General features: G+C 43.6%; 2 protein-coding genes and 2 long non-coding RNA genes across 4 annotated transcripts in view; 3 read left to right on the forward strand and 1 right to left on the reverse strand.

Annotated features, from left to right (window-relative positions):
* Window positions 1-14,771, forward strand: part of LOC143725536 (E3 ubiquitin-protein ligase TRIM21-like) — a 35,275-nt gene extending 20,504 nt beyond the window's left edge. Inside the window, exons 3-7 of the mRNA XM_077218015.1 lie at window positions 5,500-5,574; window positions 5,698-5,910; window positions 9,544-9,685; window positions 13,861-13,887; window positions 14,060-14,771. Coding sequence (XP_077074130.1) covers window positions 5,500-5,574; window positions 5,698-5,910; window positions 9,544-9,685; window positions 13,861-13,887; window positions 14,060-14,598 — 996 coding nt within the window. The 3' untranslated portion in view covers window positions 14,599-14,771. The remainder of the gene's footprint in view (window positions 1-5,499; window positions 5,575-5,697; window positions 5,911-9,543; window positions 9,686-13,860; window positions 13,888-14,059) is intronic.
* On the forward strand, window positions 7,819-8,319 carry LOC143725562 (uncharacterized). The gene is made up of 3 exons (XR_013198252.1): window positions 7,819-7,868; window positions 7,923-7,992; window positions 8,034-8,319. It is a non-coding gene; the product is annotated as an uncharacterized LOC143725562 (long non-coding RNA).
* Window positions 14,772-16,306: 1,535 nt separating the features above from the next.
* LOC143725564 (uncharacterized) lies at window positions 16,307-16,992 on the reverse strand. The gene is made up of 3 exons (XR_013198255.1): window positions 16,975-16,992; window positions 16,680-16,789; window positions 16,307-16,527 (listed from the first exon to the last, which is right to left on the reverse strand). It is a non-coding gene; the product is annotated as an uncharacterized LOC143725564 (long non-coding RNA).
* A 3,314-nt stretch (window positions 16,993-20,306) lies between these two features.
* Window positions 20,307-27,844, forward strand: part of LOC143725524 (E3 ubiquitin-protein ligase TRIM39-like) — a 37,495-nt gene continuing 29,957 nt past the window's right edge. Inside the window, exon 1 of the mRNA XM_077218001.1 lies at window positions 20,307-20,378. The gene's annotated coding sequence lies outside the window, so the exon portion shown is untranslated. The remainder of the gene's footprint in view (window positions 20,379-27,844) is intronic.

Here is a 27,844-nt window from a genome sequence, read left to right on the forward strand (position 1 = left end):
TTTTAGGTCATCCCTGGCTCCTCAAACACAATCCCAAAATAGACTGGCAGCAGAGATCAGTGTCTGAATGGAGCAATAAATGTCATGAGTCCTGTCTTGTGTCTGCTTGTCCGTCTGTTTCTGTTTGTACGTTTCAGGAGGAAGCAGCGGACTTGTCAAGCGTGCCCACGGAGTACCTAGACCTGAAGGAGGTGTTCAGTAAGTCTCGTGCTGCTTCTCTCCCTCCGCATCGTCCCTATGACTGTGCTATAGAGTTATTGCCAGGTACGTCTCCGCCTAAAGGCAAGTTATATTCACTTTCTGTCCCAGAGAGGGAGGCTATGGAGAAATATATTTCTGATTCTCTAGCAGCGGGGTTCATCCGTCCCTCCTCTTCTCCAGCGGGGGCGGGGTTCTTTTTTGTGGGGAAGAAGGATGGGTCTTTGCGACCTTGTATTGACTACCGGGGGCTGAACAACATCACGGTAAAGAATACTTATCCTTTGCCGTTGATGTCTTCAGCCTTCGAGAGGTTGCAAGGAGCATCTATCTTCACAAAGTTGGATTTACGTAATGCCTATCATTTGGTCCGCATCAGGAGGGGGGATGAATGGAAGACTGCTTTTAATACCCCCAGGGGGCACTTTGAATACTTGGTCATGCCTTTCGGCTTGTCCAACTCCCCAGCGGTCTTCCAGGCACTCGTCAATGACGTGCTGCGAGATATGGTCGACCAATTCATATATGTCTACCTGGATGACATATTGATTTTTTCTTCTTCTCTCCAGGAACACGTGCAGCACGTTCGACGAGTGCTTCAGAGACTGCTAGAGAATGGGCTTTTTGTCAAGGCGGAGAAATGCGCTTTTCATGCACAGTCTGTTCCTTTCCTTGGGTACATTGTGTCGTCTGAGGGAGTGCGTATGGATCCTGAGAAGGTTAAGGCTGTGGTAGATTGGCCAAGTCCAGATTCCCGTAAGGCCCTACAGAGGTTTTTGGGGTTCGCCAATTTTTACCGACGATTTATTCGCAATTTCAGCCAACTAGCCTCGCCTCTGACCGCCTTGACCTCTCCCAGAACGGCGTTCAGGTGGTCAGACGCAGCGGAAGCTGCGTTTGCCAAACTGAAAGGCCGCTTTGTTTCAGCCCCCATCCTGGTTACCCCTGATTCATCACGTCAGTTTGTGGTGGAGGTCGATGCGTCAGAGGTGGGGGTAGGTGCAGTACTATCCCAACGCTCTCTCACAGACGACAAGATGCACCCATGCGCGTTTTTGTCCCATCGATTATCCCCTGCCGAACGTAACTATGATATTGGTAATAGAGAGTTGTTGGCAGTCAAATTGGCATTGGAGGAATGGCGCCACTGGTTAGAAGGGTCGGGGGTACCTTTTGTCGTCTGGACAGACCATAAGAATTTGGAATATATCAGAACTGCTAAAAGATTGAACTCTAGGCAGGCTCGGTGGGCACTTTTTTTCGGACGTTTTGACTTTTCTCTCTCGTACCGCCCGGGCTCCAAAAACATCAAGCCCGATTCTTTATCGCGCATTTTTGACCGTTCCGATCGCCCGTCTACTCCCGAGAGCATTTTTCCAGAGACTCTAATTATCTCTACTCTCACATGGGAGGTCGAATCGAAGGTCAAGACGGCCTTACAAGGGGTAACGCCTCCGGTCGGTTGCCCACCGAACCGTTTATTTGTGCCAGAGGAATTACGGTCCGACGTTGTTCAGTGGGGGCATTGTTCCAATGTGGCTTGTCATCCAGGAGTTAGCCGCACTACATCTTTAGTCAAGCAACGATTTTGGTGGCCTCGTATGGCTCGCGACGTTCACAGTTTTGTTTTGGCTTGCTCAGTTTGTGCCACTGGTAAGACTTCCAATCGACCCCCAGATGGGCTCCTTCAACCGCTGCCGGTTCCTTCGAGACCCTGGTCCCACATCGCTCTAGATTTCGTCACCGCCCTCCCACCCTCTCAGGGTAACACGGTAGTTTTAACCGTGGTGGACCGGTTCTCGAAGGCGGCCCACTTTATTCCCTTGCCCAAATTGCCCTCAGCCAAGGAAACAGCGGTAACAGTCGTTAACCACGTCTTTCGGTTACATGGCCTCCCGACAGACGTGGTTTCCGACAGAGGTCCCCAATTTGTGTCCAAATTTTGGCAAGAATTTTGTAGATTACTGGGTGCGACTGTTAGTTTGTCCTCAGGGTTTCATCCCCAGAGCAATGGCCAAACTGAGAGAGCCAACCAAGATTTGGAGAGAACGTTGCGATGTATGGTTTCCAAGAATCCTTCCTCATGGAGCCAACAACTGTCAATGGTGGAGTACGCCCACAATTCATTACCAGTATCATCCACGGGCCTATCTCCGTTTGAGTGTAGCATAGGGTACCAGCCACCAATTTTTCCTAGTCTGGAACCCGAGGTCGCGGTTCCCTCCGCTCACGCCTTTGTCCAGAGGTGTCATCGCACTTGGACTAGAGCCCGAGAGACTCTACTCCAAGTGGGAGCGCGCACCAAGGCCAAGGCTGATCGCCACCGGCGGAGGCCTCCCGTATACGTCGTCGGTTCCAAAGTGTGGCTTTCTACCAAGAACATTCCTCTCCGCTCCGTCTCGAATAAGCTTGCTCCCAAATTCATTGGTCCGTTTACTGTCACCAAAATCATTAGTCCGGTGGCAGTCCGCCTCAATCTTCCTCCAGTGTACAGGAGAATTCATCCCGTGTTTCATGTATCCAAAATTAAGCCCGTTTTTCGTTCTCGTATTAATCCGCCTGTCCCGGTTCCCCCACCGCCGCGACTCGTAGACGGGGAGACCACATATTCGGTTTATCGTATTCTGGACTCAAGGCGGAGGGGACGCGGGTTCCAGTACTTGGTGGACTGGGAGGGTTACGGTCCGGAGGAGAGAAGTTGGGTGCCTGCTAGAGACATTCTGGATCACTCCCTTATTGATGATTACAATCGACAGGTAAGGGAGTCTGGGGACGCCAGGAGGCGTCCCTAGGAGGGGGGGTACTGTCACGATTCATGAGTTCGCTGTTTTCTTCATGTCTCGTGTCATTGTTGTTGTGTGTGTGTGAGTGGGCGTGGCCGCTCGTGCCACTGATCAGCGTGCCAGCTGATCTCGTTCCCTGCACCAGCTGCTGCCAATTCACTCACCTATAAAGACTCAACACACTCTCCTCTCTTTGTCAGATCGTTGGTTTGGTGTTCTCTGTGTCGTGCTTCGTGTTCCTGTCGCAGTCTGTTCCAGTTGAGTTCCTGTTCGGTGTCTTCGTGTCCTGTCTCGTCTGGATGTCCATCTGCACTGGATTCACCATCACCCGCACCGGTATCACCACCACCTGCACGCTGACCACTGAGTCCCTGCGCCACCATCTGCAGTGTTCCTCGTGATTGTCTTTGTGTCTTCTGACCATTAATAAAAGAGTCAACTTGCATTTGCTTCCGTCCAGTTCTTGTGACAAAAAGTAAATCATTTGTAATTTTGACTAGCGCAGTTTCTGTGCTATGATGCGGTCTGAATCCCGACTGGAATTTTTCATAGATATCATTTTCTTGCAAGAAAGAGCACAATTGAGCGGACTCAATTTTTTCTAGTAAAAGTCAAGTTATTTGGATCTAATTTCGGTTTCTTAATGAGAGGTTTTATTACTGCCAGCTTGAATATTTTTGGAACATGACCTAAAAATAAAGATGAGTTAATAATATTAAGAAGAGGCTCTTCGACTACAGGTAACACTTCTTTCAGTAGTTTAGTGGGTATTGGATCTAATAAACATGTTGTTGGTTTAGATGCAATGATAAGTTTATTTAGCTCTTCCTGTCCTATAGTTGTAAAGCAGTGTAGTTGTTCTAGAGGGGCCATAATTGAGGTTGAATCATAAGACATCATAGAGGATTGTATATTTACAATTGTTTCGGATGCTTTCTATTTTCTCATCGAAGTAATTCATAAAATCATTACTACTATATTGTAACGGAATATTTTGCTCTGGTGATGTTTGTTTATTTGTTAGTCTAGCCACGGTGTTGAATAAAAACCTTGGATTATTTTGGTTATTTTCTATTAGTTTGCGGAGATGCTCAGCCCTGGCTGCTTTTAGAGCATTTTTATAACGTGACATACTGTCTTTCCACGCGATTCTAAAGACCTCTAAATTAGTTTGTTTCCATTTACGCTCTAAGTTACGAGTTTCTCTCTTGATAGCATGCGTAGCACTGTTGTACCATGGTGCTTTAGTTTTCTCTCTAACCTTTTTTAATCTAATTGGTGCAACTATCTAGTGTACTAGAGAACATGGTGCTCAAACTGCTAGTCATACAAGCACTAGTTCCCACCATTTCAAACCCGCCCATAGGGGGTTCGACCTAATGCGCTAACAGACCTATCAGATCAGTGCCAGTGCGTTTGATTTCACCGGGAGAAACTTTTTGAAAATATGGACGAAGGTACTGAATACACAGGCGGATGCATTATGGAGGATCTGGATTTTGACAAAGTTATGGTAGAAACGGATGTTCGTGGCTACCTTTATGAGCCACAGTATAGCGACGAGCAGCTGAGGGCTATGGAGGAACCGGAGGCGGCTGAAGCTGCTGCCACCACAGCCGATGCAGACGATCTGCCTGCCGCGGACGAGGAGCCCGCAATGGCTCGAGCTGCGGCAGATTGGTGGTGCCTGGGCTCTCACTGTGCGCCGATGGACACAGAACAAGAGTCTGTCTGCTGCCGAGAATTCCAGCGGTGCTACGGAATCGGAGGATGACACGGACGTGTGTGTTGTTGCTCACCCGAGTTTCGCACCCCATATGGATAGCGGCGTCCTGGAGACCTACTTTAGAATACCTAAGGTCAACTTGCAACGTCAGCCAAAGCCTACAGGGTCAAATGGTCGTCTTTCTGTAAAGTAAGTTTATTTTCATTTTGTTAACACGCTAACGTGGCAGGTTCATTGCACAAATATCTTGCAGTTAAGCTAGCTACTGTAGTGGGAGTGGTCTGCGGAGCTGAGCATTGCAATGCACTATGGGGATTGTTGTCTACAATCCACAAGCACTAAAAAGTCATTTTCTGCCTTTTATCGGCCAAGAAGGTCCCAAATTAGAAATTTATGATACTATTCTACTACATATATGACCCACTTTCGATACATATTCATGTCTTCACCGGTGGAATGACCCTTTAAGAGCTTCGCCGGTATATGGAGAGGGATTGTGGACGAGGTAGATGTAAATGTCAGCAAACATAAAATTTGGTAAGTTTTTACTTTAGTGTGCGACATCTTTCCGATCACCAGGGAGAGGTTACGCAATTTAACGCAAAGGTCCTAAAGATGGCGGCCACAACAAAAAAGTCACGTGACTGAAACCCATGAATAGTTTTTTTAACTTTTAAGAAACATTTTTTATCCTCATAGACATGTACTAAACACCACAGAATTTTGAATTCATTTAGTCTTTTATATGATTTTATTCAAAGGATGAAGATATCTGTGTTTCTCTGTATGTAGACTGACGTTCGTCAGATGATCCAGGACAGAATGAAGAGGATTAAAGAGATCCAGCACTCAGTAGAGCTGAGAAAGGTGATTGGAGGTTAAAACGTGAAATTGATAATGCATTATAATATTTCAATCAGCTTCATAAAGGTTCTCGATTAAATGGATACAACTTAATAGATTAACCTTCTAATCATTCTCATTTATCAGAAAAACACAGAGAAAGATAAATCCTCCAGTGATAAGATTTTCAATGTTCTGATCATCTACATTGAGAAATGTCGGTCTGATCGGATGGAGATGATAGAGGAACAGAAGAAAGCAGCAGATAAACAGGCTGAAGATCTCATTAAAGACCTGCAGCAGGAAATCACTGAGCTGGAGCAGCTCTCACACTCTGACGATCATCTCCATCACATACAGGTCTGTCAACATCTCTCATCAGTCATCATGTACAATATTACAGGTCAAACTCTCTGTTCACAAACCTGATGAGATGCTTGACCATTGTATTTGTATCAGTCTTTTAGAAATTGTACTAAAGAAACTGAAACGGTAATTGTAGTATACTGAGTACAATTATAGCCGTTTCAGTTGTTACCGCTAGGGGGTGAATATGCTTGTTGTGTGGGAATTACCTGTTGCAGTAGAATGTTCTGTCTTGTTAGATAGTCAGGTCATGCTGGTGTAATCCTATAAAATAAGCAGTTATTTGTAAACCGACCCTCCTACATTCCTCTCTCTTGTGTGGTCTGTTGACTGTTTTCCAAGGAAAGATGTTTCCAATTGTTGTGGACTCGCCTTCAAAGTGGATGGATGCATACCCAACAACTACCGCTGCCTCTCAAATCACTATAGAAAAGCTCAGGCAAAGTTTTACATTCACATTTATTCATTTAGCAGACGCTTTTATCCAAAGCAACTTACAAATGAGAACAATAGAAGCAGTTAAACTAACAGTTGGACAACAATATGCAAGTGCTATGACCCCTCTCAGGTTAATCTAAACGTACAGTACTTTAAAAAAAATTTTTTTATAAATAAACAGACAAACAGAAAAATAGAATAGAAGAGAAAGTGTTAGTATTACTGGATCAAGTGCTGCCGAAAAAGATGCGTCTTCAACTGTTTCTTGAAAGTGGCTCCGGACTCAGCCGCCCTGGTTGAGTTAGGGAGATCATTCCACCAACAGGGAACAGTCATGGTAAAAGTCTGTGAGAGGGATTTTGTGCCTCTTTGAGATGGCACCACATGACGATGCTTGCAGAGTGCAAGTTTCTGGATGGCACATAAGTCTGAAGTAATGAGTTTAGGTAAAAGGGAGCATTTTAATGCGAGCGGTAACTGGCAACCAGTGCAATTTTGTGAGGAGAGGAGTGACGTGTGCTCTCCTCGGCTCATTAAAGACCACTCTGGCTGCTGCATTCTGGATCAGTTGCAGAGGTTTGACAGAGCAAGCTGGAAGACCTGCCAGGAGAGCATTACAATAGTCCAATCTCGATAGAACAAGCGCTTGGACAAGGAGTTGTGTAGCATGCTCTGATAGGAAGGGCCTGATCCTCCTAATGTTGTGCAAGGCAAATCTACATGACCGGTCAGTTTTAGCAGTGTGGTCTGTGAAGTTCAATTGATCATCAATTACAACCCCAAGGTTCCTGGCTGACCTTGATGGAGTTATGGATGACAAGCCTAGCTAAGTTGTGATGAAGTGTTGGGTTGGCTGGGACCACAAGTAGCTCTGTCTTCGCAAGGTTTAGTTGAAGGTGGTGGTCCTTCATCCAGCCAGAAATGTCTGTCAGGCAGGCTGAGATGCGAGCAGCAACAGTCAGATCATCAGGCTGGAATGAGAGCTAGAGTTGTGTGTCATCAGCGTAGCAGTGATAGGAAAAGCCATGTTTCTGAATCACAGATCCTAGTGATGTCATGTAAATGGAGAAGTGAAGTGGTTCAAGCACTGAGCCCTGAGGCACCCCAGTAGCTAGATGTTGGGTCTTAGACACCGCACCCCTCCATGACACCCAAAAGGACCTACCTGAGAGGTAAGACTTGAACCATTAGAGTGCGGTTCCCGAGATGCCCTTCATCTTTAGGATTGACAGGAGGATCTGGTGGCTCACTGTGTCAAAGGCAGCAGACAGATCCAGCAGGATGATAACTGAGGATTTGGAAGCTGCTCTTGCCGATCTCAGTGCTTCAATTGCTGAGAGCAGGGCAGTCTCAGTTGAGTGTTTTCGCTTTTGAAACCAAACTAATTGTTGTCCAATAGGTTGTTCTGTGTAAGAAAGGAAGAGATCTGGTTGAAAACAACTCGTTCAAGGGTTTTCGCGATGAATGGAAGAAGGGATACCGGTCTCTAATTTTCCAGATGTGCTGAATTTAGAGTGGGTTTCTTAAGCAGTGGGGTTACCCGAGTCTGCTTAAAAGTTGTGGGAAAGGTACCAGTGCGAAGAGAGGTGTTTATGATGTGCGTGAGTGCGGGTACAACTGAGGAAGAAATGGCTTGAAGTAGATTAGAGGGAATAGGATCAAGCGAACAGGTGGTAGAGCGATTGGAAAGGAGGAGTTTGGAGACTTCTGCCTCTTAAAGTAGAGAGAAGGAGGGTATAATGTGTGCATTAGCTGGTAAAATGTGTGTGTCAGTTTGTAGATTGGTAAATTGGCCACTGATGGTGGTTGTTCTATTTATGAAGAATGTGGCAAAATCTTCAGCTGTTAGGGTTGATGAGGGAGGAGGAGGAGGAGGAGGAGGGTTGAGAAGAGAGGAGAAGGTTTTGAAAAGCATGCGAGAGTCAGAAGAATTGCTAATTTTGTTGTGGTAGTACGTCATTTTATCAGTAGAGATATTAGCAGAGAAGGAAGAGAGGAGGGATTGATAAAGACCAAGGTCAGTAGGATCTTTTGATTTGGTTTTAGCGTATTCGGTGTGCCATGGATGTTGGTATCAGACAATGGACCTGCCCTGGACAGCACCCTTCCAACCCTCATCAAATGGGTTCGCGAAAAGAGTCGTGCAGACCTTCAAAGCTGGTCTTAAGAAAATAAAGGTAGAAACTTTGGAGACAAGAGTGTGTAGATTCCTGTTCAATTATAGGATTATGCCACAAACTACAACTGGTTTGTCCCCTGCCGAAATGATGATGTCCAGACGTTTAAGATCAACTTTTGATTTGCTTCTACCGGATCTGGCAAGGTGCAAAAGAAACAACTCAAACAAAAAGAAGACCATGACAGCACTGCTGACTTTTTCAGTGGGTGATCCTATGTATGTGAGAAATTATAGCTACGGGCCACAATAGATTCCTACTGTGGTTGAAAGTTGTACCAGTCTGCTGTCTTATGCTGCCTTGACAGTAACAGGACAGACCTGGAAAAGGCATGTTGATCAGGTTTGCAGGAGACACTCAATGTTCCGGATTTTGCGAAATTTTTTTCTTTTCTTTTTTTTTTCTTCAAGACCAAGCCAGGTATTGGAGAGTGAATCGGACAGCCTGTGAGCAATGTACCTGTAGAGCCAGGGGAACAGAAAGGACTGTAACCAGTGTTACAAAAAGAGCCTGAGGCTGGCTGATACTGAACAATTTCAAAAGTCGTGGAAAACAGATGCTCTTCTACCAGTGTTGTTGACCACAAACGTGAACCAAGATATCTGAAAGATTTTGTTAGACAATTCAGCAAGATTATCTGGTATAAAAAAAAGAAAGAATGTTTGGGGATGTTTTAGCTTTAAGGGGGAGAGATGTAGTAGATGGAGTACAATTCTAGCCGTTCCAGTTGTTACCGCTAGGGGGTGAATATGCTTGTGTTGTGTGGGAATTCCCTGTTGCAGTAAAATGTTCTATCCTGTTGTATAGAAAGGTCATACTGATGTAATCCTGTAAAATAAGCACAGTTACTCCTGCATTCCTCTCCCTTGTTTTTTTTTTATACTAAGTTACCACAGTAATAAAGTCCAATTTGAAAAATTTGTTAACTGTGTTAGAAAGGTACTGTGTAAAATATACTAACTTTAAATATAAATGAATAACATATTTAACAATCTTGTCTTTCCTGCTGTAGATTTGCTCATCCTTGTACAGGCGTCCCCACACCAAGAACTGGACTGAGATCAGGATTGACTCTGGTGTGAACTCACTGTATATAGCTCTTGCTCAACTGAAGAAAACTCTAGATACAATAATGGACAAACACAATCCAACTGGTATGTGAATATCAAATACAGTAGATTTTTGTCTTTAACAAATAAATTAATTTTTTCAAGGAATATTATGGGTTAAGTGGCAGCTAGTCAATAAAGGGCACTAGGGCTCGAACTATACCGTGTCCTTTGGGGGAGCCCAATTTTTTTCCTACGGGGGTTTGGCGTTTGATCGTGCACTTGCGCGTGCCGAGGATTGACAGGACGCGGAATGCGCGGCGCTGCTCTTTGAAACCCATTATTTTCAAGGACTTCCAAAGATACATAACAGCTCCAAGTGTATGCACTATGCAAGCACTATATACAGGATTCACCCTATAATACTTTATTGACACAAATTGCTAAGTCAAACAGCAAACAGCCATCCCCAAATAGTCTATAGCTACATTGACTGTCTTTGACTTGAACAAGGGTTAAATTACTCGTCCGGCTACAGAAGAATACCATAATTCATCCGTTCAATTAGACCTAAGACATCGAGAGTCACGCAGACCTATAACAACCCAGCCACAACACATAATTGGGAATAACATGCCTTACCTTAACACAGAATGGATTTCAAGGACTTCGCGCGCAGATCAATGGCCTCCACCGTTTATATTTTTTCTACTAATCTTTGAGTTAACATGTAGCCTACTAACCATGATTGGAATTTGCACCGCAGCGCCACCACACCTTGATGCTCATTACAAGAATAGCATGTATAGTTATCTTTATTGAAGTGAATTAGGTTTAAATCGCCGTCATGCATGCGTGAATGAATTATATTTTTGCTATTTTAGACATAATACTCCACGATGATCACATAACACAAAACTGAAATTGCACGTCAAAATAAAACATTGTCAATTTTTTTGAGACCCCCCAAAATTTCACAAATCACGTTTTCAGGGGAGCCCATGTCTTATTAAGGGGTGCCAAGCTCCCCCTAGCTCCCCTGTAGTTCGCACCCTGATTGTAATCAAGGTAAAGACGATTACAATGGCATACATACAGGCACGTGCAAGTCGGTTATTATTAATGTGAAACAAGCAGTGTTTTTGTAACGTAGGCCAGTAGGCGCTGTGTGTGTACCTCACTGCAGTCTTTAGCGTCTTGTTAGCGCGCCCGGCTTCTTTCCCAAGACTCCGGTACGAATCCTGCTCGAGGGTTGATTAAATCCAATTTAAACTCATTTTGTAAAGGATCACACTGTTTCAAAAATGTAATCATAACACAACTAACCCTGTCTATATAAAGTTCTGTCAATGTAAACTCATGTTAAAGCAGTATTTAATGACAAGGAAAGGATGTAACTCTGTGTACTAACTGTAAAAATACATAATGTCTTAAAAAAAGTTTGCCACCTCACAAGGACAATTTAGACACTTTACAGCTCAAATAACACATTTTTACTGAATTATTAATAGAAGACCTTTCATAAAAAATACAAGCTTCACATTGTATTAAATCCTCAATATTTGTTTCATAGACCTCCATTACAGTATGTTTACTGTAAACACATTCTGCATTTTATTTTACAAACTGGGGAACGAGCTGCATTTATGCTGCCAGTAGAGAGAAACGTCTCGGTTACATATGGTATGCCTCGTTCCCTGAGGGAGGGAATGGAGACGTAAGTCATGACTGACCAATAGGAATCTCGCTAGAGAGGCCAATCTACTTCGCGTGAAACTAAAACAAGCCAATACACATTGGCGTGCAATCATTTGCAACAGCTGTGCAGCCTCGCAGCACAGGTATTTAACAAGCAGCTGGTGCGATTGCACACTAGTTTTTTGCTGAGGAGCCAAGCCTGAGAAAGCTGACGGACCTACGTCTCCGTTCCCTCGCTCAGGGAACGAGGGTTACAATATGTAACCGAGACGTTCCCTATCGGTCAGTCACTACAACGTAGGTCATGGAATCCCTACCAAAGCGCCACAGCTGCTGCACCCCATCCAGCGCCCCTGTGCAAGCCTCTACACCTTCTTGCCTGGAAGGACGATAGGTGGAGGCTGACACAGAGTGAGTCTGACACTGTTGTTCCGTGATAACCCATACAGTGAGATATTGGATAACACTGGGATGCATGCCCTTCTGTTTAGGAAGGAACGCTGCGGAAGCCACTTCTTCAAAGAGTTATGTGGAAATACATATGGACTAGCCCGAAGAGTGTACTGCATATGAATAATGGGTGAGTTAGCCCAAGGGAAAGACACAGGCTTCCGATAGGAGCAGCCGTGGAGAATATACACCTATGGGATCCCCGTAGGGTCACACATATGGAACCCAGCCCAGATCCGGTTCTCAAGGATTCAGCGGATAAGGGCCTGGCGCCGGACGCTCCGCCAAGTCTGGTCCGAGGGGTTTGGAGGACTCGACAGGTTTTTACTCTGGAGCAATAAGGGTGCACAGTAGGGTGCAGCAAGCCGACAGAGCCAGACCTCTCAGTGCTTCTACCCGTCTAGGGTGAGAACACGGGAGGAGACCGGCTCTACACGTAGGCTATAGTATCTAGCGAACGTGTTAGGTGTCGCCCAGCCCGCAGCTCTACAGATATCTGTTAGCGAGGAGCCACGTGCCAGCGCCCAGGAGGATGCAACGCCACTCGTGGAGTGTGCATGCAACCTGAGCGGGCAGGGCACGCCTTGTGCTTGGTAAGCCAAGGCGATGGCATCCACTATCCAGTGGGCCATTCTCTGCTTGGAGACAGCCTTTCCCTTCTGCTGGCCTCCGTAACAGACAAAGAGCTGGTCTGAGGTCCTGACACTTTGAGTTCTGTCCACGTACATACGCAGAGCACGAACGGGACAGAGCAAAGCCAGGGCTGGGTCTGCCTCCTCCAAAGGCAGCGCTTGCAGGTTCACTACCTGGTCTTTGAAGGGAGTGGTAGGAACCTTGGGCACATAGCCAGGCCGGGGTCTTAGTACCACGTGGCTGTCACCCGGCCCGAACTCTAGGCACGATTCGTCGACCGAAAATGCGTTCAGGTCTCCTACCCTCTTGACAGAGGCCAGTGCAACCAGCAGAAAAGTCTTCATGGAAAGAAGCTTTAAGTCTACTGACTGCAGAGGCTCAAAGAGAACATCCTGAAGTACTCGAAGCACCAGGGAAAGATCCCAAGAGGGTATGGAGGGGGGTCGAGGAGGATTTAATCGTCTCGCCCCCCTAAGAAACTTGACGACCAGGTCGTGCTTTCCAACTGTTTTGCCATCTATGTGGTCATGATAAGCTGAAATAGCGGCAGCATGTACTTTGAGGGTGGAGGGAGACAGTGACAGTGTGTGGTAATGTCAGATGAATAACTGTATATTAGATGTAGGTTAGGGTAGGATCAAATTTCTCTCTGTGGAAAAGAATGTGTGTAATACTCAAAAAAGTTTGTGTGTTTTAACGTGTGTGTGTCTGGGTAGCGTGTGTATAAATGTATCGATACATGCACAGGTCCAAGGGCTCGATGTTTGCAAGCACACATGCTCATATGTGTGCATAAAAATAATGAGCATGCTCCTGAAAACTAAATTGTTCTGTTATTTTCAGTCTCTCCCATTCACTTTCAATGGTCGGCCATTGTGACCATTTTTGACCATGCCTACTCTCAGATAAATGAGGCCCACGATTAATCAGATGCAAACAGAAATATAAAACCAGTCCTAATTGAAAGAGAACAAGTTGACAAAAAGATTGAATCCAGATTGGGTGAAAATATGGTATAATGAGTGATTTATAAGCTATTTTTTATAGGCCGGTCATTTTTGACCGGGAACACCACAAGTGTGACTATGTGCCATATTTTTTACAAAACAAAAGTTTCAAAACAAAATTCCTGGTGAAAATTTTAAGTTGACTAGTGTGATCAACAATACCAATTTTTTTCAGATTTTATTTAATATTTCCAAAATTATTAAAAAATATTAAAAAAAATTACTCAAAAAATGAAATGCCTACTCTCAAATGATGCAAATCAAAATATAAAACCAGTCCTAATTGAAAGAGAACATGTTGACAAAAAGATTGAATCCAAGATTGGGTGAAAATATGGTATAATGAGTGATTTATACGTTTTTTTTTTATGGTCCGGTCATTTTTGACCGGGAACAACACAGGTGTTATTGGGGTTTTGAACACAACATGAGGGTTAACCTGAAATTACTGCTATTAATAATTCATCATTATATTGTCATCTTCGTCCACAGGGTTGAAGTTTGTACAGAAGTATGCAGGTACTGTGTGACTAACACCATTTTCTTCAATACACAATACAACAATACTGTTTATAATCTGTATTTTATACTGTACAATCTGAAATCTGAAAATATTTATGAAAATAAGTTTTATATTTGTAATTGTATTGTATTTATAATAAGTTGATTGATAATGTCTGATCTCTCTCAGTGGATGTGACTCTGGATCCTGATACAGCGAATCCATATCTCATCCTGTCTGATGATGGAAAACAAGTCAGTTGTGGAGACATTGAGCAGGACGTCCCAAAAAACCCAAAGAGATTTGATCTGGTTTGTTGTGTTCTGGCAAAGCAGGGATTCAGTTCAGGGAGATTTTACTATGAGGTGCAGGTGAAGGGAAAGACTGATTGGACTTTAGGAGTGATCAGAGAATCCATTAACAGGGAGGAGGACATCATACTGAGTCCTGAGAATGGAGTCTGGACTGTGATTCTGAGGAATGAAAATGAATATTTAGCTTGTGAAAATCCACCTGTCTCTTTATCTCTGAGAGTGAAACCTGAGAAGGTTGGTGTGTTTGTGGATTATGAGAAGGGTCTGGTCTCTTTTTATGACGTGGAGTCCAGATCTCATATCTACTCTTTCACTGCTCAGACTTTCACTGAGAAACAATATCCAGTGTTTAACCCATGCCCCAATGGTAAAGGTAAAAACTCAAACCCACTGATCATCACTCCTGTCAGTTAAAATTAAAAACAAATCTGAGAAGATTGCTGTTTTTATATTAAAAAAAGAAAATAACTTGCACAAACCACAATCAATAAGTTTTTACTTACAATATGTGATACACATAATATGTACAAGTGCTAAAAAAGAACTATATTCAGGCCCTCAAAAATAAGTCACTGACAAATCATCAACTATGATGAAATATTATATTTGTGAGTTATGTTTAAAAATGTAAAAAAAAATATATATATATATATATTTCATAAGTTACATTTGAATGGCCAATTTATTACGAGTTTATATTTTCCAATCAACACAATTATTTGTTTGCTTTTAACTTTTAATACTTTGCTTTTCAAATCTACTCTGACATATTACATAATATGATTTAATATTATATTGTACAATTCTACATAATACTGTAAGCCCGTTTTGATCAGCCCAAAGGCGTTTTCCGATAACGGGTGAAGGTCTCTGCGCGTTACTGCCTTTCCTCATGGCTAAGTAATTTGATTAAATGAAATACATTTTTTTTTATTTGTATTACCTTTGTTATTTCATCTGACTCCATAAATGAAAAGGTTTTAATAATATCTGTGCATCATTAAATGTGAGCGAATTTTTGACTATTCTTTTTAACTCTACTAAAAATGATGTCAGAGTCAGAATAAAAATCAAATGTTTACAATTTATTATGTCAATAATTATCACGCCAATTTCATAATCAGTTCAAAGATGATAGACACAAACATCAACTGCTCTGGAATAAAGAGAGAAGATGCAAACCTTGACATTATAAATACATGATGCGAAGTGTTTTGCTTACACTTCACATCACGGGCTAGCCTGGGTTACAGAATCACACTGAGCCTGGGGCTGGACCAGAACCTCTTCCATTTAGACTGCAGTCACACCTTTTCCATTAAGGGACAATATTTGCCCCCTTTAATCAATTTTTCCATTTCATTTTTTTTACCTTTGTAATACCTTTAAAAAATAAATAATTCCTTAAATAAAACAATGTTCAATAAATAGGCAATGTTAAAAATCGATTAATATTAATAAAATATTATATTAAAATCGCCAGTAGGTGGCGGTAACTCATTGTCTTTATGTGTGTCATCGATTCATTCATTGAATCTCACGATTTGTTCAAAGCCACAGATTTCGTTGCAAAATAGAGCAATAGCCTGACTATACTGTTTTAAATGTAGTAAATCACGTAATGTTACCCTCTTTTTTTTTTAACTGTTGTATAACCTAAAAAAACTGTCAAATAGGAAATGTTTAGTTTAGCAACTTACAGCTTATCTCCCATTTGACCGACCGTAAACTGAAGTCGAGTCGCTCCTGTCTATGAGTCGCTCTGCTAAAATTCTCGCTGCGAACATAAAGCCCGCCTACTTTGATTTGATTGGTCATCTCAAATATTCTGACATTCACAAGCACTGACAGATGAGGAGGCTCAGATGAACACACACACACACACTGGCTTCTGATTGTTCTGTCCTGCTTGGCGCCGCTGCGGAAGAACGCGCTGATAACAAGACTGAAGCGAACACGAAGGCTTATCACTTAAGGATTGAAAGGGGGAAAACAGGACAGAGTAACTCGGCGGATATCGCTCATATATGTTTTTTTTTTGACGACGTAGTTAAGGCGGCAGGCGTGTGTTGCTTAGGTGGCCGCCTTAGTTAGAAAGTGCTGCGGGAAACCCTGATGCAGATTATCCTTATATCCAGTACATACATATTTTTCAAGAGAAGCGTGATCATTAGAAGGCTTTACAATGACAGTGTTTTTCACTTTGCTTTGAGCACAATATCAGCGAATCCGTGCACCTGAGTGAGCTGACGGCAGTCCATCGATACCAGGAGCTTCTGAGAGCCGGAGACGGTGGGCACAAACTTCTCCATCAGTGTAACCGTCGCAAGCTTCTCCACATCACTGACAGACACAAACACAATGTCAACTCTCTGGAAGCTTCACTCTTGAAATATCATATTTAATGAAGTACAATTTATGTTTTGGAACATATCTACAGTGCATGAACACGTCACAGCTGAAATGAAACTGCTGTTAAACACTCAAAGATTTACCCTTTCGGGATCTTTCTGACGCTCTGCATTCTCAATCCCTTTATATGGAACAAAACGTTCTTCAACACTTGTGACAGCGGGTTCTGGAACGTGATCTTGATATTTGAGATCTAAGATAGAGAAAATAAATTTAGTCTGTTCCTCACTTAAGGATCATATGACTTCAGAAAACTTCATATAGTGCACTACTATTATGACACTTTATAGATGCAATCAAAATGCAACAACATGTAAACATGTTTTGTGCTTGTTATAAGTGACGTGACAATTAAAGACTCTAGTCTCATTGGCATACAGTGATAATGAGGTCTTGAGTGCACAGACTGTGTGGCCAGAATGTGTTTGGTCTGATTGACCCGTCCGGGGACCGTGAGCATCAGAGCGCCCTGATCCACCAGATGATTCATGTACTCCTTATACTGCAAAGTCCAGGGAATAGTCTTGACTGAAGGGAGACAAGGGAACATGGCATTAATGACAACGACAAAACAACTGTGTCATTTTGCACTGTAGTTTTGTTTCTCTGTGTTTGAGTGGGTGTGTTTGATTTGTACTCTCTATTTTTTAAGAGTGTAATCTCTTTCTTGCTGTCCTTTTTTTTTTACTGCATTGTGGCTGAATTACTGATTTTATTTCACGCATTGGCAAAAACTTACTTTGTGTGACAGTCACAACAGTTCATATGTGTGTGTGGGGTTTGTGTCTATTTTGCACTCTTGATATTTTGTCACTCATCATTGTTGTGCAGTTTTTGCTGCATCGTGGCTAATTTGTAGATTGCACACACAAAATATTCTCTGTGTTTTCATATTTTTGCCTATTGTTTATCAATAGAAGAGCAGCCTTTATCTCAGGGTCACAAGAGGACTCAGATGGCAGTGTGTGACGCTGTGCCTTGCCACTCTCATACCACTCTCCTATCGCCAACAGTTGGGTCTTAAGTTACAAACTTGAACCAGACCTGAAGCCGAGGCTATTCATTATCATTAATCCAAATCCGACCTGAAACCGGTGAGTTCTTCGGGACCCGTCGGGCTCGGGTCAGGTAGCAGACCTCTACCCCAGCCCATCTTACTGGCTCATTCGGACCATCAGACTCTGCTATACGATTCAGTTAACAAGTTCAGGGGCATCCAGTTCACCTCTGTGCTGGCCAGCGATGCTCCTGTCTTACGGGCCGAGATTGCAGTCCTACTGGCGAAGGGCAAGATTGCACTGGTCCCTCCAGCCGATTTGAAGTCAGGCTTCTACAGCCCTTGCTTCATTGTACCCAAGAAAGGCGGTGGATTACGGCCAATCTTGGACCTGCAAGTTTTGAATCTGGCCCTTCTCAAGCTCCCGTTTTACATGTTAATGCAGAAACGCATTTTCAAATGCATCCGTACTTGAGATTAGTTTGCAGCGATTGACCTGTGTACTTTCATGTCTCGGTTCTCCCTCAACACAGACCGTTCCTTTGCTTTGCGTTCGAGGGTCGGGCATTTCAGAACAAAGTCCTCCCTTTCAGGCTGTACCTGAAGACTCTTGTCTTCACAAAGATCATGTTCCTTTGAGAGAACACGGCGTTTGCATCCTCAACTACCTCGATGACTGGCTCATACTGGCCCAGTCGCAAGAGCAGTAGTGTGAACACAGGGACCTGGTGCTCAGTCACCTCAGCCAGTTGGGGCTTCTGGTCAACTGGGAAAAGAGCAAACTCTCCCCCCGTTCAGAGGATCTCTTTTCTCGGTATGGAGATGGACTCGGTCAACCTAACAGCACGCCTCACAGAGGAACATGTTCAGTCAGTGTTAAACTGCTTGAATTCACTCAAGAGCAGGACAGCGGTCCTACGTAAACACTTTCAGAGGCTCCTGGGTTATATGTCATCCACAGCCGCAGTAACGACGCTTGGATTGCTTCATATGAGGCCGTTTCTGCACTGGCTTCACGGCCGAACCCTGAGATGGGTGTGAATATCACCCTGGCCTGTCACCAAACCTTCAGCCCGTAGTCGGACCTTGCGTTTCTACGGAATCGTAAGTGTCCAGGCATGCTGTTGTTTTCATGGATACCTCCAACACCGGCTGGGGCGCGATGTACAGCTTCGGGTATTTGGACGGGACCCCAAATGCATTGGCACATCAACTGCCTTGAGTTGATAGCAGTACGTCTTGCGCTGGGCCGCTTCAAACAGCCGCTACTAGACAAGCACGTACTGGTTCGTACAGACAGCGACTCAAATAGTGCCCTATTTAAGGGTATAGGGGGTGATTTCGGACAAAAAAACAGCAAACAAACAGCAGCCGCCTTTCATAGTTTTACAGACACTAAATGAAAACTCAGTCAAACTGGTATGTGTATATCAAATATAGTAGATTTTTTTGCCATTAACTAAGAAAAAAATGTTTTCAAGGACAATTACGGGTTAAATCCAATTTAAGCTCTGTTTGTAAAGGACTGCACTGTTTAAAAATGTAATAACACAACTAACCCTGTCAAGTTCTATTCATGTAAACTTGTGTTAAAGCTATAAAATTGTGTCATTTTATATCAATACACATTAAACATAAATAAATTATACACAATATACATAAATTAATAGTTTTCAATCACTTGCCCTAATAATAAATATAATATTACTGCATTCAGAATTATGACTCCAATGACTTATAAAAATTGATAATGAAAATACTTGACAGGACAATGAGTTTTATTATTGATTAGATAGGTCTGTATGCTGTGAAGGAAGTGCATTTGTCAGTGTTAGAAGTTTAGTTGAACTATCTAAAGTCTAAGTATAGCAAAGTATAAAATGTGTAAGTCTATAACACAAGAGATTCTTTTGTCCTGAAATGATGTACTCCAACATCTGTTATTCATTAATGTATGTCTCTGTGTTCGGATGAAGGAAGGATCTTTCTCCCTCCTCCCTTCTTCTTCTCTCAGTAACATACATTGCGGGCCTTTCTGGACTCACAGGTCTGTGAGGAGAACTCGCCGGAAACTGACCATTTATAGACTTGTTATGTAACGTATATATGATATGTATGAGGTAATGTTTCGGTTAGATCTTTATTACTCCCCTTAAATGTTCACTATATATTCCATAACTCAAGAATCCTGGGCTGAGCTTGTCTCCCCAGCGCTGGTGATTGTTCATTCATATGCCTGCTAATAAAAGAGCAGAATGAGGCACTTGTTTTCATTGGACTTTCCATTTCTAACAGTCGGTAATGCCACTTTACAGTAACAAAATAAATACTGTAAAGAAAAATTTGTTGATTTTGGATATAATGTTTAGCATTGTAAGTAGAGCAAGTGACTTTAAAAGCAACTCTTGAATGATTTGAAACCATTTTTCTTGTAACATGTACTGACAAAGCAGACGAATGTCACAAAAAGATAAAACAACATTAAAGACACTTTAATAATCTGATAACTCTAATGTGAATCATGTTTAGTGTGTCGTTTCTATCGAGCTGCAATTGTTTAAACTGTAACTTTATATTCTAAAAGTTTCTTAAACCGTTTACACACTCAGCAGGGATGAATTATGAACTGGTCCATATTTATGATTATGGGCAGAGCTATATGACATCACTGTGAGTAAAGACTCAAGTAAAAGTGAAACTAAACAAATGAGCAGGAAGCTTTGTCAAAAAACATTTCTTTTCAGAAACTCTGAAATTAACAACCAGATCTGATACTCACTCACAGGTAAGCGATAGAAATATAAGAGCTAGTTCAATAGTTTGGTAGCATTTGGAAGCTACAAACTCATTTTTTGGCTGTAAATAAAAGTCACACTTTAGAGACTTTGAAAACAGGAAGTACTTGGACTGGCAAGAGAATGAATGAAAGAAAAATCAGAATGATGATTTTTCTAGTAAAAGTCACAAGTCCATTAAACAAAAATGAAACCTGTTGTTTACAGATGTTTATTTGGGTTTTACACTTTTTTTTACACAAAATTACACTTTCACCCCTTTCTGTGCTTTCCTTTGTATAAGACCTTTTCAGGATTGTATAAAATGGTAAAAACTGGTTACATTTGCTGTACTTTGGCTCCCAGATACACATGCCTGTAGACAGTTCGGGTAGTTTGCACGACCCTCCCCATCACTGCCAAAAGCATTTTCCTGAGGTGCTATATAATTAATGTTGTGAAATAATTTCTTAATTATAGTATTAACACTACTCAGAGCCGTTAAATATGAGAGTTGCGACACTCTTTGATCTCGCGGCCACGTGGTTCATATGTAGCTCTATAGTCCCAAACAAATCCGCGTTGCCAGTGATTTTAAAGCGGGGCAGACAGCAGCAGCTATATTTGCAGCAATTATCGGTAAATATTGATGCATAATGTACATTGATTATTACGTTGACACTAAAATGACTTGCATTGTAAAAAAGGCTATAGTTTGCTATCAATCTAACCTCTCTCCTTCTGTATTTTGAGGCACACGCACACACTGCACCTTGTCTGAGCCAATCAGCGTCCAGAATCTTGACCACGTGATCTCCCCCGCCCTCACAGAGACAGTATGACAGTGTAGCGGGACGCGATATTTTTTTTCACAGGATGGTAGGGGAAGACTCATGAATATTCATTAGGGAACTCATCCCTGATTGGTCTTAACACCAGTGACTGGTAGGTTTAGGGGCGGGGTTAGGGGTAGGTCATCAGACCCCCAGTGACGGGTAGGTTTAGGGGCGGGGTTAGGGGGTAGGTCATCAGACCAATCAGGGATGAGTTCCCTAATGAATATTCATGAGTCTTCCCCTACCATCCTGTGAAAAAAAATATCGCTAGCGGGACACGGAGACTGACGCTGAAGTTACAGCAGTATAAACTGTTTAAATATCGCATTTCGGACGAAGTGTTGTGCGTGAATGCAAAAGTAAGTTTGCAATCCTTAATTATACACTCGATGAGGACTGCATTTGCTTATTATGTTATTATGCCCGTGATGTAACGATACACCATAGATGAGTGTGTATCCCCCATCGTGTATTCATGCTTGTAACTTTAGCTCGTATGTTTGTATACTTCACATATTATTGTCTGCACTAGAGTTGCACTTGTCTGATTATTATATGTCAAGTTATTGTTGAAGTGAAGTTCGCTGTATTTGTTCTATATTTAACGAGAGAATTGTGGTAAATAATTAGTACGCGCATGCGCTGTCATAACTCAGTCAGAGCGGCGCTATACAAGCTTCGCAGTCTTACAAGGTGTCAGATTACAGCTGTGCGCTGCATATAATATAGAAGTTTCAGCCTTCCTTACATTTGCTTTCAGTTTTTTTCCTAATAATGTGCACGTTTAATTATTAATGTAATTTTATTGTGCTACATTATTGCTTATATGTTTAATTGTGTAACTTTCATTATTATTATGTATATTGATGTTCATGTTACTGTTTATTTTATAGAAAACCACAACCATACAAGGCAGTCTGTTGAGTGGTGACAATAAATGGGTTATTCCCAGAAAGTAATTGCACCTTCGTTTTCGTCTCTAATCGGACAGTCTTTGGTGGGTCAACATCCTGAGCTGGCAAATTGTGTCTTATAAGTGCTACCATAAAGAAGCATTTTTTCATGGTCCTTCGAGCCGGATTCTGGATTTACCAAAGAGATAGAAGATGTCACAATATGAAGAGGATGAGCCAACTGTGCGAGTCAGGAGGAAGACTGTCCTTCCCGCACGTTACGATGAGTATGATCTCACTGGCTTCAGCTTCCCTAAGCCCATTTCAGTACCCATGTCACCACCCACTCATTCAACCAGACTGGCAGAGGAAGGCGCAACTGGCTTTACTCCACTGCTACCAGGTTATGAAGCCGACAGTCCGCTACAGTGGTCCGATGAGGAGAGTGAATCTGCATCAGACATCATACGGAGAGAGAATAAGGATCTCCGCAAAGTTCTGCAAATGTTACAGGAGGAAAGGAACACAGTTCAGAACACAAATGACCAGTATGCAAATGAGCTTTCTCAGCTTAAGCAGCAAATGAAGCAGCTGCAAATTCAGATGGAGTATCAACGTCCTGGAAGTCAGCCCCTTTCGCCTGCCATCCCTGTGAGGCAGTATAGCTCCAGTCGTCCTATACCTGCATCACGTGCCCAGCGACAGGCGCGTTCTGATGAACCTAGCTTTAGACCACCTGTACCCGCTCCGCGCCTCAAACCGCAAAAGGAGTATCAGACTGAGAGCAAGTTTCAAAATCCTCCACATCACCCAACTCCAGCATCTGCTTCCAATAATAACCAGAGCTCTTCTTACCATTATATGCCACAAGGGGTTCAGAGATCAAGTGCACATTGCTCCCACAGACAAGAACACCTAAATCCTCCATACTGGGTCTCTCAAGATACTGCAAGGCATCCACTTACACCATCACCTCCACCTGAACTAGAAATGATGTATCGAGGTCCAACCCCCACGATTCCTGACTTTATACATCCAAATCCAAGAGAGTTCTCGCGACTAAAAATTGCTCTGGAAAATATTCTCCCAGCTAATGCGACAGAAAGGTTCAAATTCCAGATACTGATGGACCATCTGAAATTAGAGGAGGCTCTGCTAATTGCGGATTCATACTGCCACTCTCAACAGCCTTACACAAGCACGATGACTGCTTTAGATCAGCAGTATGGTCAGCCACATCAACTAGCTCTACAACGGATTGCAGAGTTAATGGATGCCACAAATATAGCTAGTGGAGACCAGAACGCCTTTAGACTTTTCGCTCTCAAGGTCCGTTCCCTGGTTGGCATGCTGGAACAGTTAGGTGAGAAGGGCACCTTTGAGTTACAGTGTGGGTCTCACGTGTCTCGGCTGCTTGGAAAGCTTCCACATGACCTCAGATCAGGGTTTCGGAGGTTCGCACATCCACATCATGTGCCCATCCCTACGCTTCTCGATTTTGCAGAATGGTTGGAGTTTGAAATCCAAGTTCAAGAGGACACTACACGGTTTGCAACCAATCAACGAAGAGGTCCCTTAACACGAACAAGAGAGACTACCAGAGACTCTAGGCTAGCTGCTAAAAGCACCACAATCTTTCTGAGCACAGAGAAGGCGATTTCTGAGTCTACACCATCTGCTTCCACATTTAAGACTTCTCTGAGACCCTACTGCACTTACTGTGACAACAGTAAGCATTCCCTCAACAACTGTACCAACTTCAAGCTGCTTACCAAAGACCAAAAACGAAGCTGGGTCAAAGACAACAACAGATGTTGGCGCTGTGGTAGAACTCATAAGTCAGCAGAATGTAACTTAAAAATGCGATGCAGACAGTGCAACAGCCGACACCTCATGGCTCTGCATGACATCAGTGCTGGGAAGCCAGAAAATCCAAAGCCTGTTCATAATGAAACTGCTGATACCAACACCTGTCTGCTTAACACTACTAATGAGATTCTCTTGATTCATAAGCCGCCTACCAGCCGGAAAGTTCTACTGAAAATCATCAAAGTGATTCTCAGAAATGGAAAGAGGTTAAATGGATGCATACGCAATCCAGGATGATGGTTCTGAGAGAACTATCCTCCTCCACGATGCAGCTCAGCAGTTGGGACTCAAAGGTCAGCCTGAAGACCTTCCCCTTCGAACAGTCAGGCAGGAGTTTCAAGTTCTCAGAGGTGCAGCAGTCTCATTTACAATCTCCCCAATGGCTCAGCCCACTAAACGGTATCGCATCAAGGGTGCCTTCAGTGCGCAACAGCTAAGTTTAGCAGAACACTCACACCCGGTGAAGATTCTGAGGAAGAGATATCAACACCTTAAAGGGCTTCCATTGGATGATTTTGAAGCAGTCTGTCCCGTGCTGCTCATTGGAGCTGATTATCCCCATCTGTTCACTCCAGTAGAACCAGTCAGGCTAGGTCCTCCAGGGGGGCCAGCGGCTATAAAGACACGTCTTGGATGGACACTACAGGGCCCGGTCCAACACTTTCAGAAGGAGATGACTGGACAGCACTGTCACTTCACTTCAGTTTCGTCCCCAGAATCAGATCTCTACAAGCGAGTGGAGAAATTATGGCAGATGTACGTACTGCCCTGGCGCAACGAAAAGATTTGCATCAGGTCCAGACTGGACCAGGAGGTGGTGGAGCTCTTAGGCCCCGTCCACACTACTGCGTTTTCGTTTAAAAACGGAGAATTAAAACGAAAACGATCTCCGTCCACACCAGCGTTTTAGCTGCGTATTAGAATTGATCTCCGTCCACATTAAAACGACTGAAAACTCGGATCACGTGACCATTCTCCAACACTGTGCATGCGCGTGCCGGTGTAAACAGGAAACGGATGGACTATTCCTCAGATTTGATGAGGAAGCAAGTAACGTTAGCTACCTCTGCAAAGATTAGAAAATGTCGAAGACCAGAGATTTCTTTTCATGGACCGCCGCTGCACACGGGAATTGTCATAGATCGCTCGAATAATAGTTTGCCTCCGGCGCATGTAGGCAGTTATAGCATTGTAAAATGCAGAATTTGCTTGCACAACAGCTGCTAACAAAGACATCAAAGTCAGTAACGCTTGTAATTCGTTATCCATGTTGCACTCACTAACATCAGCTACGTAGTCCAGGATGTTTTTGTTTGTTTTCTTCCGGTGACGGGACATGTGATGGGTGGCTGACGAATCAGGGAAGGATACGTCATGGGTGATGACACCCAATCATAGAGCCGAGCGTGACCTTCTACGTCATCGTTTCTAAACTCCTCCGTTTTGTCCCGTCTACACTAAAACGCCCTCCGGAGATTCAAAACGAAAAACGGAGCTGCAGCGTTTCTAAACTTCTCCGTTTTGGGTCTTCGTTTTTCCCATTTTAGTGTGGACGGGAGGTGCAAACGTAGCAAAAGGTCTCCGTTTTTAAACGAAAACGCAGTAGTGTGGACGGGGCCTTAGAAATGAAAACAATTAGGGTTGAGACGAATGGTGTCAAGCGGTATGCGACCCCTCTCTTGCGTGTTAAAAACATGCCCAAACTTAGAGCACCCAAAGAGGCAGTCTTAATACAGCTGAGGGCTACGGAAAAGAGATTGGCAAGAAATCCAGAGCAAGCAGCCACTTATATTGCCGAGATCTCAAAACTGGAACAAGCAGGCTATGTTAGCAAATTGCCACAGAATGCCGAGACAGATCCTTCCTGCTCATGGTACATCCCGCATCACATGGTGCAGCACAATGGGAAAAACAGGATAGTCTTCAACTGCTCGTTCCAATATCATGGACAAAACTTGAATGAGCTTCTGCTCCCAGGTCCAGTGTTAGGATCATCACTACTTGCTGTGTTACTTCGATTTAGGGAACATTCGGTGGCAGTCAGCAGCGACATCAAGGGGATGTTCCACCAAATTCGACTACTTCCAGAAGACAAACCACTCTTGCGTTTCCTCTGGAGAGACCTAAACATACAGGAACAACCTAGTGTGTACGAATGGCAAGTTCTCCCGTTCGGTACTACCTGCAGCCCCTGCTGTGTCGTATTTGCACTCCAGAAACATGTCCTTGATCATAGTCAGTCCGGAGATGATGTCTACAATTCAGTGCTGAAATCCTTTTATGTAGACAACTGCCTACAAAGTTTTACTTCAGCAGAAGAAGCAAAGTGTTTCGTAGACAGAATAAGGAACCTGCTGGCAGACGGAGGCTTCGAGCTGAGGCAGTGGTCCAGCAATGCCCCTTCAACTATAAGTCACCTACCTCACGATGCTATGTCGGACAGTGCAGAACTCTGGATTTCACAAGGCCGAATAGACACTCAGGAATCGACATTGGGACTCCTTTGGAACCATCAGTCTGACACAATCTCCTACAAATACCGTGCCAAGGTCAGTAGTGAGACTACCATGCGTAACATATACAGGATCCTAGCCAGTCAATACGACCCGTTGGGTTACCTCATCCCTTATACCACTCGCTCCAAGATCCTCGTACAACGCCTGTGGGACAAAAAACGGGATTGGGATGATCCACACTTGCCCACAGATCTGCTACAAACCTGGACTGAATGGGAGGAGGAGCTACCAGCCCTACAGAATATCGTTCTTCCTCGGTGCTATTGTAGCCCCACCAAGGACGCAGAAACGAGCCTAAGAGACATACACGTTTTCTGTGATGACTCTGAACGTGCCTATGGCTCTGTGGCATATCTACGAACAGAGGATCAACATGGGGAGACAGAGGTAGCCTTCTTAACAGCAAGATCACGTGTAGCACCAAAGAAACAACAATCTATTCCTCGACTGGAACTATGCGCTGCACTGACAGGAGCTCAACTTGCCAAAGCACTCAGCCATGAGTTGGACCTGCCCATACGCCAAACGATCTTGTGGACTGATTCCACCACCGTCCTCACATGGTTACAACCGGACTCTTGCCGATTCAAAGTATTTGTTGGTACTCGGGTAGCGGAAATTCAGGACCTAACAGATCAACACAGCTGGCGATATGTACCCTCCGCAGATAATCCAGCCGATGACATCACTCGGGGAATGAGTCTGCGAGAGCTTGACCCGGGAAAACGCTGGTGCCAAGGACCGCCTTTCCTGAAAGATCCAATCAATCTGTGGCCCGAATGCCCCAGTTCAGTTGATATAGACAAGAATGAACTTCGCAAGACTGGTTCCAGTACTCTTGTCTGCTTCACCTCCTCTGATTTCAGTCAGTTTAAGACACTCGAGGAGCTAATCGAGTCCACTGCTCTTCAAGAGGCCGCCAATGGTGAGCCCACAGCCAATGATTACAAAAGTGCCAAAATTAGTGTTCTACAGAAAGCACAGCAAGAATGCTTTTCATCAGACTTAGAACAACTAAGGACAGGTAAACCACTTTCACGGAACAGCCGACTAGGCGCGCTGGCCCCAGAACTCGATGGAGAAACCAAATTAATTAGAGTTGGCGGACGTTTACGGCATAGTCCCTACCTTGAACCTGACAACATGCACCCTATAGTACTGGATCCAAAGCACCCCGTCACTAAACTTATCATCCAAAGTTATGACTCCAAACTTTGCCATCCAGGTCCTGAAAGGGTGTTCGCTGAACTCCGCCGTAAATATTGGGTTCTACGTGGTAGAGAGGCCATCAAGCATATGCAGCGAGAGTGTGTGCAGTGCCAAAAGTGGAGGAAAAAAACCAGAGGTTCCTAAAATGGCGGAC

Source organism: Siphateles boraxobius, unplaced genomic scaffold, assembly GCF_051911475.1.
Source record: "Siphateles boraxobius isolate OS27281-9 unplaced genomic scaffold, OSU_SipBor_1 77, whole genome shotgun sequence".
Taxonomy (NCBI): Eukaryota; Metazoa; Chordata; class Actinopteri; order Cypriniformes; family Leuciscidae; genus Siphateles; species Siphateles boraxobius.